At 37.6% G+C, this 22,208-nt stretch overlaps 2 protein-coding genes and 2 long non-coding RNA genes across 5 annotated transcripts; 1 reads left to right on the top strand and 3 right to left on the bottom strand.

Moving 5' to 3' along the window:
- The first annotated feature begins 1,873 nt into the window (after nt 1-1,873).
- On the top strand, nt 1,874-3,669 carry LOC139783945 (uncharacterized). The gene is made up of 2 exons (XR_011721429.1): nt 1,874-2,089; nt 2,495-3,669. It is a non-coding gene; the product is annotated as an uncharacterized lncRNA (long non-coding RNA).
- Nucleotides 3,267-5,669, bottom strand: LOC139783944 (uncharacterized). Of its 2 annotated transcripts, XR_011721428.1 has the most exons (4): nt 5,457-5,669; nt 4,912-5,059; nt 4,420-4,655; nt 3,267-4,148 (listed from the first exon to the last, which is right to left on the bottom strand). It is a non-coding gene; the product is annotated as an uncharacterized lncRNA (long non-coding RNA). The 2 variants fall into 2 exon arrangements; XR_011721427.1 differs by having other exon boundaries at nt 3,267-4,655.
- Nucleotides 5,670-13,960: 8,291 nt separating this feature from the next.
- On the bottom strand, nt 13,961-15,115 carry LOC139783946 (uncharacterized). Its single transcript, XM_071723114.1, has one exon. The coding sequence runs from the start codon at nt 15,113-15,115 to the stop codon at nt 13,961-13,963; it is 1,155 nt and encodes a 384-aa protein (XP_071579215.1).
- Nucleotides 15,116-17,814: 2,699 nt separating this feature from the next.
- LOC139783947 (uncharacterized) lies at nt 17,815-19,585 on the bottom strand. Its single transcript, XM_071723115.1, has 3 exons — nt 18,341-19,585; nt 18,065-18,224; nt 17,815-17,948 (listed from the first exon to the last, which is right to left on the bottom strand). Exons 1-3 carry the CDS (start codon nt 19,094-19,096, stop codon nt 17,815-17,817), a joined length of 1,050 nt encoding a protein of 349 aa, XP_071579216.1. The 5' UTR covers nt 19,097-19,585.
- Between the last annotated feature and the right edge of the window lie 2,623 nt (nt 19,586-22,208).

Raw genomic sequence — 22,208 nt, 5'->3', positions numbered from 1 at the left:
TTTTATTATATATACGGTTCGGATAAACTGTGTACTTCGTGTATGATCGCTGTACCAGACACTGGTGATAGTCCAGTCAAATTAAACAAAAAAAAGGCTTTTGCTCGGAAGTGAAGCGGTATCAGTGAAACCTTTTTAGGGTTGTTGGGGGAATGTAGAAGAACTTATTTCTGAGTTTTCTGGTTAATCGGACCGATGGGTTTTTAAGGGGGGGAGGGGGAATGAAAAATTTCGTTTTTTTCGCAATAACTCGTTGAATTTTGACCGTACATGATTGACTAACCCCTCATTTTGTAGCTCTTTTAAAGCCCTACAATTCATTTCGTGAAGACCCTAACTTAAAATCAAGATTTGTCGAGTTCTAGCCGGTGAAAGTGGGAAAAAATGTATTTTGTCGCGGTTTTTTGCGTTTATCTCGTTTCCATTAATAGATAGAAATGTGCCGCCACTGACAAAGTTGTAGGGCTTGAAGAGACCTACAAAATGAGGGGTCAGTCGTTCAGATTCGTTAAAAATTGAGCCCAGGAAAGCCTCTGGAAGTCGCGCTTTTAACGCATGGCCGATCGTCGCCCGCGTCGCCCGCGCCGCCCGCGCCGCCGCCGGCGACGATCGGCCATGCGTTAAAAGCGCGACTTCCAGAGGCTTTCCTGGGCTCAATTTTTAACGAATCTGAACGACTGACCCCTCATTTTGTAGGTCTCTTCAAGCCCTACAACTTTGTCAGTGTCGGCATATTTCTATCTATTAATGGAAACGAGATAAACGCAAAAAACCGCGACAAAATACATTTTTTCCCACTTTCACCGGCTAGAACTCGACAAATCTTGATTTTAAGTTAGGTTCTTCACGAAATGAATTGTAGGGCTTTAAAAGAGCTACAAAATGAGGGGTTAGTCAATCATGTACGGTCAAAATTCGTCGAGTTATTGCGAAAAAACGAAATTTTTCATTCCCCCTCCCCCCCTTAAAAACCCATCGGTCCGATTAACCCGAAAACTCAGAAATAAGCTCTTCTACATCCCCCCAACAACCCTAAAAAGGTTTCACTGATACCGCTTCACTTCCGAGCTCAAATGTCTAATTTGACTGGCCTATGAGCATATATTTGCGTTCCGAAGGCATGTTAGCGAGCCGTACAACGTAATAAATGGTCGATTTTGCGGAGATTGTCGCACTCCATTGTACCAAATATTGCCATGCAACATGTGCCCGATTTGCATGAAGTGATAAAAAAACATTATTGCGAGTGGGACATTATATAATGTGCGCAACATGGAATGGACAAATGATCTTAACTCTATAAACTCTTTAGGCTCTAGGGACCATATGTACTATCATCACTATTTAATAAACGATATCACCGATGCTTTGAAGAATGATGAAGATGTGCCAGACGAAAGATTGAGGGATGTGCAACGAATATCACCGGTGCAGTTTCTTTGCGATCGCGAACTCGGTATACGCGGAACCACTGAACGCATCGTTAGACAAAGAGTCGTCATCGAAACCGTAGTAGATACGTACAGTAAGTTTGTAGAGATAAATGATCTAGAGGATTTAACTACAGAAACGACGATAAAGTCTTTAAAAGAAATGTTTGCTAGGTTCGGAATACCGAAAATATTGTACACGGATTCGGGACCTCAGTACACAAGTGATAGATTTGTAGATTTTGTAAAGGAGTGGGGCATTAAACATGTAATCACTACTCTTAAACATCATCAATCAAATGGTCTCGCAGAAAGACACATACAAACGTTAAAAAGAATTTTGAAAAAGACCATTCAGGAAGGGAAAGATAATGAGATGGCGTTATTACAGTATAGGAATATGCCAATCGATGAGAGTGGTTTTACTCCAGCAGAACTTATGTACAGTCGTTCACGGAAAGGTTGCAACACTTTTTTTTGGATGGGTTTTGGAACGCACGAATATTTAGAGACTGCGAGCCACTGCGTCTAGGGAGCTGCCGTGACGGGCCGTGACCAGCAGTGAGCTGTAGTGAGAGGTTAAGACAGCTGTCAAAAGAGCATATACAGGGTGTGTATACACAGCAAAAGACATCTTACAGCGTAACATCTGATAACAGGTAGGAACAAGACATCTTAAATAACGTATACTTTTTACGATATTTTAATTTAAATAAATAAATAAATAAATAAATAAATAAATAAATAAATAATTAAATAAATAAATAAATCTATTTAAATTAAAATATTTAAATTAAAAAATAGAGTAATTCCAATAACTTTCAAGTCTTAAATTATTTCTCTTACATATTTCGCGACGTTTGATAAGTCTATCTAGTTAAGATATAATATGAGCTAAACGATTTGTTATATATTTCTATACGTTGTAGAATTTTGCCAAAGGACTGGAATAAGAGAAAATTTTATTTTGCAATAAATATTCTAATATATTTATAATTATAAGTCAGATATGATTTGCTTTACAAAGATGCAGACTGTAGTAATCATCATATATATTCTTGCAGATAATATAAAGAAACGAGGAACTGTCTCCTTGCGCAATATATGGCACACTCTTCTGCGTGTTCACAAGTGGATGAGCATGAGTGGATAAAACATCTATTCATGGCTTCCGTGAACCATTTCCAAGGAAAGTCCCACGCCCACCTGCAGGTTGAACGATAAATAAATATATCATTCAGAATAAAACACGAAAATTCGTTAGCCTAACTGGCAATAATTTTAATATTAATACAACAACGTTTCGACCTCTACTTTGGGTCCTTATCAAGTTATAAGTTATTTAGCAATGATTGAATTGCGCGTCAGGTTTTGAATCTAATGTTCGCTATGTTATACTTCCTGACCACATAGTTTAACGATGATAATAAGATTCAAAACCTGACGCGCAATTAAATCATTGCTAAATAACTTATAACTTGATAAGGACCCAAAGTAGAGGTCGAAACGTTGTTGTATTAATATTAAAATTATTGCCAGTTAGGCCGACGAATTTTCGTGTTTTATTATTTTATCACTGGCGAAGAATTATTTTATGGATTATTCAGAATGTTTTTTCTAACGAACAATTGTCCAAGGTGAATAGATTCGCAGAAACTTATTTCAATCAAAATCCAAACACTTTGTCAAGCATTATAAAGCTGATAGAAAAGCGTAAAAATAATCTTAAAGAGGCCGTACTTATTTTTACAAACCGATTTGGGAGAAATGAAAGTGACCAATTGATCTGATCAATCAAAAATATCAAATGTGACGCAAGACATATAATTATCTGCATAATTTTTCAAATAATATTATGTTTATTTATTATTACCGTTTTGTAAATAACATTGTATTCAGTTTTAATTATTTCTAATACGTCTTAATATTTTTCGAGTTCAACGAGTTCTGAGCTGAGCGTTGAATGGCGGCCGAAGAGGACGACCACGACGGCTCGCGCCGCCACGGAAGCCTCGCAGCAAGGAAGATCCGCGGGAGGCCAAGGCACGGGACCGAGCTCAGATCCCCGAGACTGGCGCGAGAACGCCGATCGGTTCACCTCGCCCAGGCCCGGCACGTGAAATAATGGCGTCGCTTTTTAATATTTAGTATTTTATTAATAGACTGGAAGTTACTGATAAAATTATCTACGACATATTACTGTTGTGTAATTAACAAATAATTTATATAGTATTATAGATTTGATGAATTTATCTGTAGAATAAACATTGTATTTTCTGTTGAATCTTCAAAATTTAATATTATTCGACAATCATCTGCATTCTCCGACACCACTGCACAACTAAATATCTCTTCCAGTCTTCCTGAACGCCGGAAAATTAAATACAGTATCCAAAGTATTAAATCCAATTATAATATCGATATCCTTTTGTTGCTGTAATCGAATTTCCTGCGACTGGCGAACAATGTTCGGTGGCGGACTGCAAATTGTTGGACTTCTTGCCGTTTGTGTGCGAGCATTGTCAGGCCACCTTCTGCAAAGAGCATTTCAATATGGTATCGCACGAGTGTTTAAAAACGGAGACCGCAAAATTCGTTATGTAGGACAATCGGCAAGCTTCCTGTGCTCTAAGGAATCTTGCAAGGATGCGTCGTTGATCGAGATGCCTTGTATCAAGTGTAAGCGGCATTTTTGCGTGGCGCACAGGCATCACGGAGCTGAGTGAAACGGAGAAGACACAGAAACTGAAGAAATGGCAGATACCAAAGAAACAATTTGCAGAAGCAAAAGCTATAGTGGATCAACAAATCGCGGACAGTTTGAGGAAATACAAATATACAACACTGGCAAATAAAGTACTATTACATGTTATATATAAAACAGAAAATATATGTTTTAACGGAAAACGTAAGCATAGATGTGTATTATACAAAGAGTGACCGCAAAAATAGCCTCTTTTTTCACCCTTGAATTTAGACTTCTACTTACAAGTACTAAATGATAGTCTATAATGAGTCATGAATCCTCAGAAAGTTTCAGATATTTAGCTGGCTTTTTATTTTCAAGATATGGAGGGTCAAAGTTGTTGATTTCACCAACTTCACAGGCCCACAAAAAGAGAAAAGTTGTCTACGCCATGGACTAGACCATGGTATTCCCATGTATTTTCGCCTGCTGAAACCGAATATGACCTCAGTTTTGCCCCTACACGTCAGGATTTTTTTCTACAACCAAAAACAGGGTGTTTTGTAAGGGCAAAATCTTATTATCATCGTTAAACTATGTGGTCAGGAAGTATAACATAGCGAACATTAGATTCAAAACCTGACGCGCAATTCAATCATTGCTAAATAACTTATAACTTGATAAGGACCCAAAGTAGAGGTCGAAACGTTGTTGTATTAATATTAAAATTATTGCCAGTTAGGCTAACGAATTTTCGTGTTTTATTCTGAATGATATATTTATTTATCGTTCAACCTGCAGGTGGGCGTGGGACTTTCCTTGGAAATGGTTCACGGAAGCCATGAATAGATGTTTTATCCACTCATGCTCATCCACTTGTGAACACGCAGAAGAGTGTGCCATATATTGCGCAAGGAGACAGTTCCTCGTTTCTTTATATTATCTGCAAGAATATATATGATGATTACTACAGTCTGCATCTTTGTAAAGCAAATCATATCTGACTTATAATTATAAATATATTAGAATATTTATTGCAAAATAAAATTTTCTCTTATTCCAGTCCTTTGGCAAAATTCTACAACGTATAGAAATATATAACAAATCGTTTAGCTCATATTATATCTTAACTAGATAGACTTATCAAACGTCGCGAAATATGTAAGAGAAATAATTTAAGACTTGAAAGTTATTGGAATTACTCTATTTTTTAATTTAAATATTTTAATTTAAATAGATTTATTTATTTATTTAATTATTTATTTATTTATTTATTTATTTATTTATTTAAATTAAAATATCGTAAAAAGTATACGTTATTTAAGATGTCTTGTTCCTACCTGTTATCAGATGTTACGCTGTAAGATGTCTTTTGCTGTGTATACACACCCTGTATATGCTCTTTTGACAGCTGTCTTAACCTCTCACTACAGCTCACTGCTGGTCACGGCCCGTCACGGCAGCTCCCTAGACGCAGTGGCTCGCAGTCTCTAAATATTCGTGCGTTCCAAAACCCATCCAAAAAAAAGTGTTGCAACCTTTCCGTGAACGACTGTATGGGAGGAAAATAAGAAATTCGATACCGAGCTGTAACTATAAGAATAGAGTAGAGTCAGAGCAGTTTGCGGATATGTTAAGAAAGCGTCAGGCTCAGCAAAGGAGGTATTATGATAGAGGTGCGAAGTTACTTCCAGAGTTGAAGATAGGGGATACAGTCAAGATTCACAGTGAAAACAAACTAGTACCACATAAAAGTGGAATTGTAATGGGACTGGATTCAGATCCAAGAACATACCAAATAAAAACAGAGCAGGGTCAGTTGATTAAACGTAATAGGAAAGATCTATCAACAGGAATAACATTTAACGAACATAAGTACGATTTGGAAGAGACACCGCTGTCAAGTCAGTCCATTGTTGAGCCTCTAAGGGATCAAACGGTTGTTCAAGAGAGCGTTAAGCTACCAGTTGTAAGTACGCCGTACGTGTCAACGAGATCAGGCAGAGTTGTAAAAAAGCCGGCGTACTTAAACGATTATGTGTGCGTGGTAAATAAAAAACTGGTGACTTAAAAAAAATAAATAAAAAGGGGGAGATGTCATGGTTGTGCATAGTTTAAGGTTGGTGTAGAGACAATGGTAACCCCCAGGCGGCGCATGCAGAGTTTTGGGAACACTCGGATAGTCGAGTCGTGTGGTCCCACGAGAGTCGCATTATAATATTATTATTACTACGGATACATTAATAAAAGTCTGATAATAATATTAAGTGTTTATTCAAAACCACACTTATAACAGGGCGATGTGTCAACCATTGCCCTATGCAGATTTTCGATGGGTCGAAGACGTCTCGAGTTTCGAGTTTAGCACGATCGCTTTGAATTCGCCCACGGGTTACATTCTCGAAGTCGATCTAGAGTATCCGGAAAATAAACACGACGCGCACGCCGACCTACCGTTCTGTCCGACGCGCGATAAACCGCCCGACAAACGACAGGAAAAACTTCTCGCCACGCTGTACGATAAGAAGCGTTATGTCATACACTACCGCAACCTACAGCAATGCACGCGCCACGGCCTTCGCGTCACAAAAATTTATCGCGTATTACAATTCGTTCAATCTCAATGGCTCCGCAATTACATCGAACTCAATACAAAATTTAGAACACTGGCCAAAAACGATTTCGAGAAAAATTTGTATAAATTGATTAACAACGCGGTATTCGGTAAAACTATGGAGAACGTTCGAAATCACGTTGATGTAAAATTATTAACAAAGTGGAACGGTAGATACGGCGCAGAGGCAATGATCTCGAAACCAAATTTTCACAGCAGGAGCATTTTTTCGGAAAATCTGATAGCCGTCGAACTGCGAAAACTCGAGGTTAAATTTGACAAACCTATTTACGTCGGCATGTGCATCCTCGATATATCCAAGACATGTTTATACGAATTTCATCACGAGTACATGTCTCCCCTGTATGGCGACATGTGTAGAATTATGTACACCGATACGGACAGTCTGATATATCACGTAGAGTGCAAAGATGTGTACAAGAACATAAAACGCGATATCGCTAAATTCGACACGAGCGATTACGCGATCGACAACGCGTACGGTATAACGCTCGAGAACAAGAAGGTACCGGGCTTGATGAAGGACGAGAATAACGGCGCGATCATGACCGAATTTGTCGGGCTTAGAGCAAAGATGTACGCCTTGCGAGTGGACGGTAAGAAAGATACGAAAAAGGCTAAAGGTGTTAAGAGCAACGTCGTAGCCAGATCGATAACGTTCGACGACTACACGCGGTGTCTGCGCGACGAAATTGAAATGACGCGACAGCAGGCTTGCATAATGTCCGAACTACACGAGGTGTACACCGTGTCCGAAACGAAAATCGCTCTGAGTCCGTACGACGACAAGCGATACATTATACCCGATTCGACCGATACGTTACCGTGGGGACATTATCGAATACCTTTGTAACGTATGTATAAAATGTAATAGTATAACGTATGTAATAGTATAACGTATGTAATAGTATAACGTATGTAATAGTATAACGTATGTAATAGTATAACGTATGTAATAGTATAACGTATGTAATAGTATAACGTATGTAATAGTATAACGTATGTAATAGTATAACGTATGTAATAGTATAACGTATGTAATAGTATAACGTATGTAATAGTATAACGTATGTAATAGTATAACGTATGTAATAATATAACGTATGTAGTAGCAGAGAGAAACCTGAGAGAGGCCATCCCGGCGTTTTTCGTCAATTTTTGTGTGCCCGATTTTCCGACGCGCCGCCTGAGAAAGTGCAACTCAACTACGTCGTTTCGCTCGGTAACCGCACATGGTTTGCGTCCGTGCTAATGGTTCGTGTCCGAACTAGCCAGCTGGAGGGGATCTGCTGGCCGCGGCGGCCGCGCTCGGCCGGCCCGGCGCTCGGCAAGTTTCGAGCGAGGAGAGAAGGACAGACATACGATCTGCTGTCTCGGCTGTCTCCTTCTCTCTTGAGCTATGACGTAGCTGCTTCGGCACGCGCCGGCTATGCGACGTTGCCACGATGCCACGCATTTCGGGTATCGCGTACGGTGTCTCGCCGAGTGCCGAATCTCGAGTTGGCAAATCGACGAGATGCGCTACGTTACATTTATAAATATTTATAAATATATATGTATATATGTATGTATGTATGTATATGGGCAGATCCATTACTTTTCGACCAAAGGTTGCGGGGGTGGGTCACCGATTTTGATGCCGATTTTTTCCTCGAAAGTACACTAGAAAAGGAGATGATCCTGAAAATTTGAGCCCGATTCGATCAAATCCGGCCGTTGGAGAATTTTTTGAATTTTGAAAAAAGTCGATTTTTCAGTCATTTTCAAAAATTTATATCTCAGCTTCTATATAACTTAGAGACTCGTTTGAGGCCGCATTCTTTTCTGTAAATCCTCTACTTTTAAGGAAAAAATTGGTCATTGGTTTACACTCAAGTCCGGCTTCACGGCGAGCTGCTAACTAAACCACTGTTTTAGAGAAATTTTGCCTATTTTTGAAATGCTGTCATATCTACAGTTTTCGAAGTAGAGGGTTGATCAGCAGCTGATATTTTTTGTTCATGTATACTCTGAAGAAATCTACTCACTTTTTACTTGATTGCTTCTATTTCGTTAAATTATGGCCATCTAAAGCCGATCGATTTTCGAAAAATCGCCATTTTCAGATAGCCAGAACTTTTTTTTTTCAACTCGAAATCCTTTGAAATTTTTAGGAAATATACTTCATTATATCCTTAAACAACCCTGAAAATTCCAATTTTGGAATAGTAGTGGTTTCCGAGTTATGAAGTTTTTAAAATGTCAACTTTTCGATTTAATATGACATTTTTTGTGGTTTTATCATCAATTTTGTAAATTTAATGTAAATAATTGATATTTTTCGGAAAATATATTCGAAAATAAGGAGCAAAACGGATTGTTTGAGAAAATTGAGAAAAAAAATTAATATTTTTTATTTTGATTTATTTGTTTAAAATTTTTAAAAAGTAAATATTTGTTCATTTTTTTTAATAATATGTTGAATACAAATTTCCAAAGTATTTGAGAACTATCATGTCATGTTTAGCAAATTATACTTTGCTGTAGCCGGAGACTGGCGGTAAATTATGAGCAAAGTATAATTTGCTAAACATGACATGATAGTTCTCAAATACTTTGGAAATTTGTATTCAACATATTATTAAAAGAAATGAACAAATATTTACTTTTTAAAAATTTTAAAAATTTTACCGGAGACTGGCGGTAAATTATGAGCAAAGTATAATTTGCTAAACATGACATGATAGTTCTCAAATACTTTGGAAATTTGTATTCAACATATTATTAAAGAAATAAACAAATATTTACTTTTTAAAAATTTTAAACAAATAAATCAAAATAAAAAATATTAATTTTTTCCCTCAATTTTCTCAAACAATCCGTTTTGCTCCTTATTTTCGAATATATTTTCCGAAAAATATCAATTATTTACATTAAATTTACAAAATTGATGATAAAACCACAAAAAACGTCATATTAAATCGAAAAGTTGACATTTTAAAAACTTCATAACTCGGAAACCACTTCTATTCCAAAATTGAAATTTTCAGGGTTGTTTAAGGATATAATGAAGTATATTCCCTGAAAATTTCAAAGGATTTTGAGTTGAAAGAAAAAAGTTCTGGCTATCTGAAAATGGCGATTTTTCAAAAATCGATCGGCTTTAGATGGCCATAATTTAACGAAATAGAAGCAATCAAGTAAAAAGTGGGTAGATTTCTTCAGAGTATACTTGAACAAAAAATATCAGCTGCTGATCAACCCTCTACTTCGAAAACTGTAGATATGACAGCATTTCAAAAATAGGCAAAATTTCTCTAAAACAGTGGTTTAGTTAGCAGCTCGCCGTGAAGCCGGACTTGAGTGTAAACCAATGACCAATTTTTTCCTTAAAAATAGAGGGTTTACAGAAAAGAATGCGGCCTCAAACGAGTCTCTAAGTTATATAGAAGCTGAGATATAAATTTTTGAAAATGACTGAAAAATCGACTTTTTTCAAAATTCAAAAAATTCTCCAACGGCCGGATTTGATCGAATCGGGCTCAAATTTTTAGGATCATCTCCTTTTCTAGTGTACTTTCGAGGAAAAAATCGGCATCAAAATCGGTGACCCACCCCCGCAACCTTTGGTCGAAAAGTAATGGATCTGCCCATATACATACATACATACATATATACATATATATTTATAAATATTTATAAATGTAACGTAGCGCATCTCGTCGATTTGCCAACTCGAGATTCGGCACTCGGCGAGACACCGTACGCGATACCCGAAATGCGTGGCATCGTGGCAACGTCGCATAGCCGGCGCGTGCCGAAGCAGCTACGTCATAGCTCAAGAGAGAAGGAGACAGCCGAGACAGCAGATCGTATGTCTGTCCTTCTCTCCTCGCTCGAAGCTTGCCGAGCGCCGGGCCGGCCGAGCGCGGCCGCCGCGGCCAGCAGATCCCCTCCAGCTGGCTAGTTCGGATACGAACCATTAGCACGGACGCAAACCATGTGCGGTTACCGAGCGAAACGACGTAGTTGAGTTGCACTTTCTCAGGCGGCGCGTCGGAAAATCGGGCACACAAAAATTGACAAAAAACGCCGGGATGGCCTCTCTCAGGTTTCTCTCTGGTAATAGTATAACGTATGTAGTAGTATATGTATGTAACGTATGTATGTCGTACGTATGTATGTCTTATAACGTATGAATGTATGAATGTATGAATGTATGAATGTATGTAGTATAACGTAACGTATTGTGAGTATTATTATATTACAGTATTGGAAAGAATATTAATAAATATATTGCACATGTGTGTATTTCACAAACTTTGTGTATTTCATATTTCAAACACTTTACATATGTATTACATATTGCATATTTTTTATGTTAAAAAAATAAAAAAGTTGCACGAATTAAATAACATTTTCCTTATGTATCCATGAGTTGTGCGATCCATCGAATCCTAGCCATTTAACGTAAACCTCGTCGCCCCTCCTGCGCAGTACTTTCTCCACGAGATACACGTCCGGATAAGTCGCGCGATGCAACTCGTTCGTAGAACTGTTCGTAGAACCCTCCAGCGATGGATTTTCCACGATAGTCCTCGAGTAGATAGGTTACGGGATTGGTACGCTGCACTTTAACGATCTTAAACACCTCGGTGGTCCAATTCGGCGTGTAACCCTTTTCGAAAATCGTCTTGTATTGCTAACGCGTACCAATTCGCCCGCTTTGAACTTTGCCAGACCTGCGATTTTTATCGCGCTGTATACGGTAGCCAAGAGTTTTTCGGCGATCGCGGGGGTAACGTCGACGGGTCGCATGCCGATGGTTCGATGCTTGCGCGCGTTGTAATCCGATACGAGTCGCGGCAAGGCGTCGACCCATTTGTAACTGTTTTACCTGCTGTTCTGCTAATTCTGCCGCCTTACATATCTGCACTGTTTTCTGTAGCGTTAGATCACTTTCACGTAATAGTCTATCTTTCAGTCTTTTATCGATAATACCTGCTACTATGCGATCTCTAATCAAGCGGTCTTTTAGTGTCCCGAAATTACACTCGGTGCTTAATTTCCTCAGTTCTGTTAGATACGCATCAAACATTTCCCCCGGTTGTTGATTACGGGTGAAAAACAGATGCGAATTTACACTTTCGTTCTTTACCGGCACAAAATATTCTTCAAATTTCTTTAACAACGTATTGAAGTTCTTACTCTCTTCTTCGCTGAGTGTAAACGTGTTGTACACGTCTATACATGCGTCACCTATGCAGTGTAGCAGCAACGCAACTTGCACTTCACTCGGTACTTTATCGGCTCCTGAGGCTATCCGGTAGATCTCAAATCGTTGCTTCCACTTGATGAAGCCTTCTGCCGTCAGACTTGTTAACTTTTCCGGGGGTTTTAATCCCGTCATCTGTGCCGTGTTCATCGTCGCTGTTGAGGTCCCGCTCGCTTCCGTGGTCGACATCTTGATTCTTCTAGAAACTTCTTGGCTCTGTCGTATTTTCTTTTATGTTCGATATATTTCTTCAATCTTCATGCACATACATTCGTATGCCGCAGCGCCATGTTATAAGTGTGGTTTTGAATAAACACTTAATATTGTTATCAGACTTTTATTAATGTATCCGTAGTAATAATAATATTATAATGCGACTCTCGTGGGACCACACGACTCGACTATCCGAGTGTTCCCAAAACTCTGCATGCGCCGCCTGAGGGTTACCATCGTCTCTACACCAACCTTAAACTATGCACAACCATGACACGCCCAGCCGTACAAGTTGTTTACATCGAAATACATCAGGTACGACGATGGTTTCAATGGATCGTAAGATTGCATGTACCTGTTATTAGCCTGCGCGTATCTGCCGGAACATTGACTCAAACCGCCGCGTATACCGCGTTCGATAAACATGACCATGTCAATGTCGGTGAGCAGTTCGAAATTGATACGCGTATGCTTCAACATAGCGTCCCACGTAAAACCCGGTAGAGTGTAATAATACGCCGGATCGAGTCCGTAACTCGCGACGCAGCTATCGCGGAAATTTTCAAATATGTCGGCCAATAACAAGACATCGGTTTTGAGATATAAATCGCTGTATTCACCCAAGGTTTGAACGGAGAACCGCTGCCAGACGTTCATGGCGTGCGCGTAATCGCTCTCGGATACGGTGTCACCGGTCAAGGAACTGTAAAACGAGTCGCGCGGTGGTAAACACGAGTCTTCCAACTTTTCGACGCAGTCAATGTACTCGTACGGAAATACACCTTTTTGTGTCAACAAATCAAAATTTTCTGTGGATAATTCACAAAATTCGCGTTGTACTATTCGCAGTTTATCCTTATCGAGGAAGGATGCCAATTTTGCGAGACTGGTACTCAGAAATTTGTACGAGTCGATGAATCTTAATTTTATATCGCTTCGCGAATCTGATCTTTCGGCGGTATCTTTTACGTGTTTAGTGAATGAGATGTACTTTTCCTTCGTGATTGGAAGTAAGTCTACACGTCCTTCGTACGCTGTAGCTATTTCCGTAATAATGAAATGCGCGTCGTAGCCCGATAAATTATGAAATACTACTGGAATGCAATGCGAATCTTTATAATTTAAATTACAGTTGGAATGCGCGGAACCTCTATAATTGCCGGTTAAATGACAATGATCGCGTACTCGCACGTCGTTTGGCTCGAACGGTTTTTCGCACACGTGACAGTGCGTCGCGCTCCGAAATATCTCCCACTCGTCTCGCGTAAAATCTGTCATGGGTACATTAGCGGACAAGATAGTCTTTACGTCGTGTGCTAAACGTCTTAGTTCCTCGGCGAACCACGCGATGCAATCCTTATCGCGACGAAATCGATCCGCGGATAACGAGTCGTCGTACGAGCACCGCACGTAGTATCCTATGCTAAATACCTGATGATGTTGAGACCTGAACGTGGACGTTGTCGGATCCGCATCCGTTTTCTCGAGGGTACATTCCAGGTCGGCGTATACGACATATGGAAGTCGCTCTTTCCTGCTGCGATTCTTAAAACTCAGCCACTTGTCGTCCTCGCTCGGTAGTCGGATGGCACACTTGTTCATCTCTCGGCAGTCTACACCGTGGGCTTCCAATTTCTCGCTGGACCTGAAGTAGTGAAGACATCTGCAAAAAGAAAAACACAATTTTTGTAAATTATTATATTAAAAAAAATAAAATATTTTATTAAAAGGAGTATAGGTACTCACCGATCGCAAAAATATTTCCGACCATTGTGCTTGCTCAATTGCGAGCTCACGAGGCGGGATAGATTTTTTATCCACGCGAAATGTCCCACGTTGTCGTCTCGCGGGTCCTGCACGTACAGCAGATTTACGTGCTTTTCTCTCTTCCGGTCGGTAAGCCGTATCGGGAGAACGGTTGGCGTCTTCTCTCCCTCGATGGTATATACGTTGATCGACACGTCGTTGTGTCGTTCGAACTGTTTAATTTGACTCAAAGTCATTGGAAACTCAATGTCTTGTAAATCTAATACTGTTGTGTAATGAGGGTACGAGGATTCCCGATATGTGTGTTCCTCAGCTGGATGCAGAGCAGCCGTCACTGACCACGCGAAGCACGCATTGTCCGTAGATTGCACGTTGATCACCGCTCTTTTCGATTTAATTTCTTGCGGTAAATCGATGTAACATCCCGCGCGCAAAGGATTGTACTTGTTCACGTTCACTGTCAAATTGAGTATACGCGACAACGCCCACCCGCTGTCGCGTTCCTGAAACTCTTCGAGGGACGATAAAGTAGGCTCGATAACGTGTAGCTTGTACCACTCGCGCAGATCGGACCGATCGGACGAACGAAAGAGTTCACAGTTTCTCGTGTTGATACTTTTGTTCGCACGTTTGTCACCCGTCACAAACTCACCGTTGAACACAGTGTTTATCTTTACACTTGCGTGTCTTTGCATGACGTTTTGCACATGATCGAGCACGATGACTTCAGCATCTTTAAGAAATTTTTGCGGTTCGATGTGATTGATATTTATCACCGCACCGGTCAATACACGGCTTTCGAACGCGGTATCGATCTCTCGCCAGACGAGTCTTTCCGCGTTATTGTCACTACTAGTGCCCGCCGCGTACTCACCACCGATATGTACGAACCATCTCTGTAATAGAGTCTTTGCACCTTCGAGTCGCGCGATTCTTGCCACTAAAGATTGTCTGTGTCCCGGATTGTCTGTTTCGCGGATTGAGAGCCGCGGACGCTTGGCACGACAGTCTTCTTCGAGCTGCTCGATAAACTCCTCGCATAGCTGTGCCCATGCAAGATATTCGCCTAAGGTAGCGATTTGGTTGGATCCTTCCAACAGGTCGCGTTCCGTTTCATCGAGATGTTCCATGTTTTTTTAATACTGCCTTTTTCACACTATTTTTTTATATCACGTTACATTCTTCGATGGAGCACTTGCACGTGACTCGATCACACGCTGAACAATATCGTTTGTAACATTGAATGTCATAGTGCGCATGCATAAAATGATAAGGACTGAAGTAGGGGGCATTAAAGTGATTAATTTTCCAATTATTAATATCATCATGGTCGCGTTCATCAGTTCTTTCAAGCATCAATAGATGATTAGGATCATTGATGCCATCAGGGTACATATACATACGTACCGAATTGTTCATCACCAACAATTCAACGTACTTCCCAATACCTGTATGAATCTGAATGTATGTTGCTTCACAACCATCCTCGATCTTCCGAATAATTGCAATCGCCCAATAGTGGTACTCCCAATAGTGCGGTTTAACGTAATATCGACTAAAACTGGCCAAGCGAGTTTCCTCGACAACGCACTCGTCCCGCAGCCGTCGATACACTTTTCGTCTCACGTTAGAATTCCAGTCATAAGGATACTCGGTTTCGATGACGACTCTTTGTCTAACGATGCGTTCAGTGGTACCGCGTATACCGAGTTCGCGATCGCGAAGAAACTGCACCGGTGATATTCGTTGCACATCCCTCAATCTTTCGTCTGGCACATCTTCATTATTCTTCAAAGCATCGGTGATATCGTTTATTAAATAGTGATGATAGTACATATGGTCCCTAGAGCCTAAAGAGTTTATAGAGTACTCGTTAAGATCATTTGTCCATTCCATGTTGCGCACATTATATAATGTCCCACTCGCGATAATGTTTTTTTATCACTTCATGCAAATCGGGCACATGTTGCATGGCAATATTTGGTACAATGGAGTGCGACAATCTCCGCAAAATCGACCATTTATTACGTTGTACGGCTTGCTAACATGCCTTCGAAACGCAAATATATGCTCACCAGTGTCTGGTACAGCGATCATACACGAAGTACACAGTTTATCCGAACCGTATATATAATAAAAATAAATCGCGCAACACTTCGTACGTCCATCCAACGCTAAAAATTCGGGACGCGACACTATTTTTTTCATAACTTCTTTACGCTTATCGTCTTCATCGCTGTTATAAGCGCTGTCCGGTGACAATGGACGATCTTCGTCGGATGAATCTACATCCATTATTGCCTCGAAATTATTGTCCATCTCGCGTGCAAATCGGGCATATATTACATGGAAATCTCATATACAATGCTTTATGACACTTTGAGCAGGCGCTGACATGCATCGTATGGCGTAAATCAACGAGGTGTTTTCGGACAGCGTACATGTGCCCGATATCAAGGTCCGATACAGCTCTCATGCACGAAGGACATAGTGCAAGTGCACCACCCGTTGAATAATAAAAGTATATTACGCACTGTTTCGTATGTAAATTTAGTGCAATGATCTCCGAACGCGGCACTATTTTATCGATGACTTTTTTATGATCATCGTCTTCATCACTGAAATAATCACTGTCGTCCGTTAACGCGCGATTCTCGTCTATATCCATATCGAAATTATTGTCATCTCCTTTATCGTAAGAAATATTCCTCTGTATTGAATACTCGGCACAAAAAGATGCAAAATAACCGCTATACTTTTTTCCAATCGATATACCGACGCGTAGACTTTCAAATCATAGACTGCGATTTTGACTCGTTTCATTCTTCCTTATATACTTTTTCTATCGCCTTTTCCTCTCGTTCCAACTAGAGCATCGCGTATCGTTTCTTCTTCTGTTTTAATGCATGGTGTGCATACACTGCAGAGAAACAATATCTCCCATAGAAATTGAGTCGCGTTGCTGCGCTTATACTCCCGTGAAACACGGATTGGTGTAAAAAACGTATAAAAACTCATAGAACCATACGTACCGTATGGTATAAAAAACGTATTAGATAAACGTGTATAATCGGTGGACATGTCCGCAACCTATCCCATTTAATATATGTATTTGTGAACGTTTTACAAACGTATTTGTAAACGTATTCATATGCGTATATTCATATACGTATATAAATACGTTTATAAATACATATATTAAATGGGATAGGTTGCGGACATGTCCACCGATTATACACGTATATCTAATGCGTTTCTTACACGTAGTGTGTAATACGTATGGTTCTATGAGTTTTGATACGTTTTTTATACCAATCCGTGTTTATTAAATTTGTATATATGTATAATATGTATTATATGTGTATATATATATATATATATATATTATATGAGTTTTTTATTTTGAAAGTGGTGTATAAGTTCAATTTTAAGAAATTCTGTTGTAATATGTTGTTATGGTTACAAATAAATTGAAATAAATATAAGTTTTTGTGTTTAATATAATTAAAGAAGAAAAGAAAAAAATATATTTACACCTGCATTTTAAAAATAAATGGCTCATATGTATGTATATACATATAAATAAATAAACAATTTTAAAACTGCGAAAATAAAAGCTTATAATTCTTTTATAATTTATTATAAGAGAAATATTATAAAATGATATATTATAAAATATTATAAAATATTATAAAATATTATAAAATGACATTGACACACACATAAGAGACAATAGTTTTAATATATGGATTATAAAAATTAGTTTTCTTATTAAGCGGATTATTAAAAATACATAAAAAAAGAAATATAAAAATTAATTATAAAAAATTTATGTAGTTTTTTTAGCAATAGAATAGCTTAACCGATTTTTAGCTAATTTTAACCAGTTTTTTACGGCATTTGCAATAACTTTATCTCCCGTGGATGGTCCAATTATCTCATTAAAGGCAAGTCTAGCACTTTCTAAAAAAATAATAAATATATTAATATAATTGTTTTATTTAATTAGGTAAAAAGTATTAGTGAAAAGATTAATAATAGTATTAACGTTTTTTTATATTATTGTATGTTGCATGTACCATAAATAACGTCCATGATCTTTTTTTCTTTAAAGGCTATCTTATTTTTACGTCCAGCCCAATTAAAGTGCGTTGCTAATTCGTTGGTTAACAGAAATCGTAACATACTCATCACACAGCAACGTTGATTTTCGCCACCGATTGACGCTAGTTTTTTGCGCTGTGATGAGAGGAAGAAATGTATAATTCATAATATATAAAATACGTACGTGATTATATAAGAAGAACGTTGTTAATACATATCTTAAAAGCTCTAATGCATTTATTTATACCTACATAATAATTAAAGTTTTCTTCAACTGTTAGTAATTTCTCCATTTCCTCAAATTGTTCCATAGTTGAAAGAGGAAGTTTAGGTAGCCTTTCAGGTATCTTCCATGTTTCCATTCCTGCTGAATTCATATGTCGCAGAAGTGTATTAATTGTTGACTGAATTTGCTCATACGTAATCTCAATACTTTGTAAGTATGATAAAACAACGCTCTGAAATTCAACTTCAGGCAATAATGCAAAATTCTTTATTCGAGGAATCTTGCTATTAGAACGAAGACTAGACGTCTCGGCGACAGATTGACGTTCCTGATCTATACTATTTGTTTCCATAGTACTAGACGAAGTCTCTTCAATATTTTGACATCCAAGTCTTGCAGTTGATTGTTTAACTACTTTAACACTGACAGGTTGAATAGATTTAATGATAGGGCCAGCAGGTATTTGTTGCGATGAGGGTTGCATGCTTGTTGTATGTTTTAATTGATTTTGAAGTGGACCACTAACTGTTCTTTGTAGTAAAAAATCTGTATCATTCTTATTCTTTTTCTTCTTACTTGTGTACTTTTTTATTTTCTGTATCTTTTCAGTATCCATATTATTTTTACTTGAATTCGTCGAAGAACTTTCTGTATCTTCTGTATCATCAGTACTTGAAGACGGAGTCGGACTTTTTACAGTTCTCTTTCGTTTTTCCATTATTTTTGTTTTTTTATTTGTTGAATTATCTGATGAAGTGACTTGTTCAATATAATTATTCATAAACTGCTCAGCCGCATCATAATTATCTAAACATTCAGATAAATATTAAAGCACAGATATTTGTAGATATTTTTACGTATAAATTTGCATAAGTTTAAAGAATATGTGTTTATATAATATACCTTCTGTACGTAGAACAGTATTAACGTCAAATTTTTTCCATGACGATTTGTAGACTGCATTAGATTTTACTAGTGCTTTAAATTTGCCATCAGATTTGGTATTTGGCCAGCAACAAACTGAATTATTATCTGTTAATCAGATAAGAGGGACGACTGCACATTCCTTCTGAGTTCCATTTAAAAATTGTACCACTGCATAGGCACTCATTGTAGCCAGTGGGATTTGTCTCGTGCTTTATTTTTTTAGTATATTTTTTTGGTACATTGAGTAAATATATTCATAATTAATATTTATAAAAATGCAACTATGTCAATTATAATTTAACAATTTATATATAACTGTCACTTAAATTCATTTACATTCATGTTATGGCTATCTGTATAAATTATAATTTTTAGTAATTTTTAGAAAAAATTCTCCACACAATTAAAATAATTAAGATATTTATCTCGCAGTCTATATACATGTATCCCTAAAATTATGTGTCTTTAGTAATGCAACTATCTATTCATATAAGGTATGTGTGGAAAGTGTTACGTAAAACTAATGTACATAAATCTGTAAAACTTTATTACACCTTATTTATTTCCTTGTTGGTGCTGAATTGGAAATGTAGCATATCCTTTTTTGAACGGAAAAAGTAGGCATTTATGATTTATTTCTTCTACGAAGAATGTAATTGATAAGTCACAACCGTGAACAAAAAATATACCTAATTTGGAAGATAAAATAAGAGTATTGTACAAATCCTGCATATATTTAAAAGGTGTTCCAACACATTTATAACGCCCTTCTATGCAAATAATATGTTTAATTTCCACAATTCTATTATAAACCGAAACGATGTTATTTGGTCTTCTTACAGAAAGTTTGAAACGGTTAGTTATTAAAGTCAAGCATTTAAATGAACTTTTATTTTGCGATCCACCAACAATTTGTTTCGGAATATACTCTGTTTTAATGGAACAATTTAGAACTAAAGAATCTAGTTCTGTAATTCGATTTGCTATTTGTTGAAGTGGAAATTTGGTACCACGAACTAATCTTTTTATCTTACCTAAATCATTTTCAAATGGAAAGCAGCTAAAACTTTCTAGTGGGCCATACATTTCTACATCTTTGCAAATATGAAGTAAGGAGTGTACATTATATACTACAAAGCATGGACCATATATTGTTGCTGACTGCTGAACGAATTTAACTATAGCTTGCTTTGCAATATGCAAATATGAAGCAATTAATGTTTTGCTGCATAAGATCGTTACAGCTATGTGTAGCAATAAGAGATGATTGTATCTTTTGCTGTCTAAGTTATTATACATTACAATAGGACAAAGATATATTATGAAGTTCCGGAATTCCACAGCTTTCCACCTTTTCACCTCCTTAAAACTACGAGGTTTCCTAGCAAATTCGTTTGATACATATTTTTGTAATTGTTTTATCATACAATTCATATTAACTAAATTTCCTTTTGATAATTTATATTTACGTGTTCCCTCTATCAAATAGTTTACTATAATCCGTTTCACAACACCAGAGTATATTAAATGCATAGGATCTAAAGGGAATTGTGTCTGTACACGTCTTGAATAAGTCGTGATCAGCACGAGGTACAAGAAAGAGACACGGCAGTTCGAATGTCTATGAAATATTTTCAACGTTCTATTTATTTCGTAATATGAATGAGCTAATGCCAAAATGACTGTTAAACAATACGTAAATATAGTGAAACAACAAATAAACATATACATGTAGTAAATATGGCAGAGAAATATAAGACATGAAATTATAAATGAAATCAGTCAAGTTATTAATATTCACTTCACAGAGAATCATGTAATGTGGGTCAAGATCTTTCAGAATAATCATTAGTTAATTGAAACATTCGAGAATACAAGTGAACTAAACAAGATGCTCTTTATTATATTCTCTCTAGTGCGGATGACCTTAAATTTTTATAAAGTAAGCTTAAAGAAAATGAAATGACTATTAATAAAACATTTTTCACAATGTAAATGTAATCAACATAAATTCAAATAATTATTTAAAACATATAAAAATGGAATAATGCGTACTTAACCGTTCTTCAGTCAAATTACTTTATGATTCATAAATAACGAGAACTTATTTAATAAGTATTCAAACAATAGATGCAACTCAGATCTTTATATTGTTACGTCCACCCCTGGATTAGGATAAGAAAAACTGGGAAGCGAAGGAAAGGCTAACCAGAGGGATAGGGGTAAGGGAGGACGCAACCAGATACTCACAAATGTCGCTCGCAGGTACGCTCTGAGGCGCGTGGCGCGAGCGGAACGCACTTTTCACTGGCTCAGGAAGGGTCGACGTCCGTAGGGACGGTAGGACGCCTTCCTAGAGCGGTGCGATCGTCGGTCCTGTTTTAAGTCAGGAAATTTAATCCCTTTAACTTAGGATCGGACCCTGTGCGATCTCGAGAGGTGGGGGATGAGTAATGGGTGAATCTTAAGTTACAAATAAAATGAGGTGGAAACTCACAGTTAACATAAAAAAAACATTTATTCTAAATATAATTTGAACAAACTATCGATATTACAGTTTAGTAAGGCATAGGCAACTTAAACGGAGAATTGAAATATTTTAAAGTGAAAGTGTTTGTGTAAGGTGTATTCATCGCGGGTGTTACACTAGTGCGGAGGTGATCGGGCAGGATTTTTAAAGAGGAAACCTATTCAATGCACATCCTGCCCGCTATTATTACAATTAATCGTAGAATAAAGTTTACATGAATTTAATTAATATGTGTGCGGTGTGTAGGTGTATTTGAGTCTAAATTTAAGATATAAAGAGATGATCGGAGGGTGAAGACGGAGAGACAGGATTTAACAAATAATTATAAGCTATGCGTCGGGGAAAGCTGATTATACGTGTAAGTTAAGACAAGGAAGATAAAAGATTTTGTGGTATACCTCTAGTCAAGAGTAACCACCTCAGGACGGGTCAGTTC

Source organism: Temnothorax nylanderi, unplaced genomic scaffold (genome assembly GCF_030848795.1).
Source record: "Temnothorax nylanderi isolate EJ_2023f unplaced genomic scaffold, tnyl_v1.0 TNYL_tig0563_pilon, whole genome shotgun sequence".
Taxonomy (NCBI): Eukaryota; Metazoa; Arthropoda; class Insecta; order Hymenoptera; family Formicidae; genus Temnothorax; species Temnothorax nylanderi.
The sequence above is the reverse complement of the archived record's forward strand: the minus strand, read 5'-3'. Positions and strand labels throughout refer to the sequence as shown.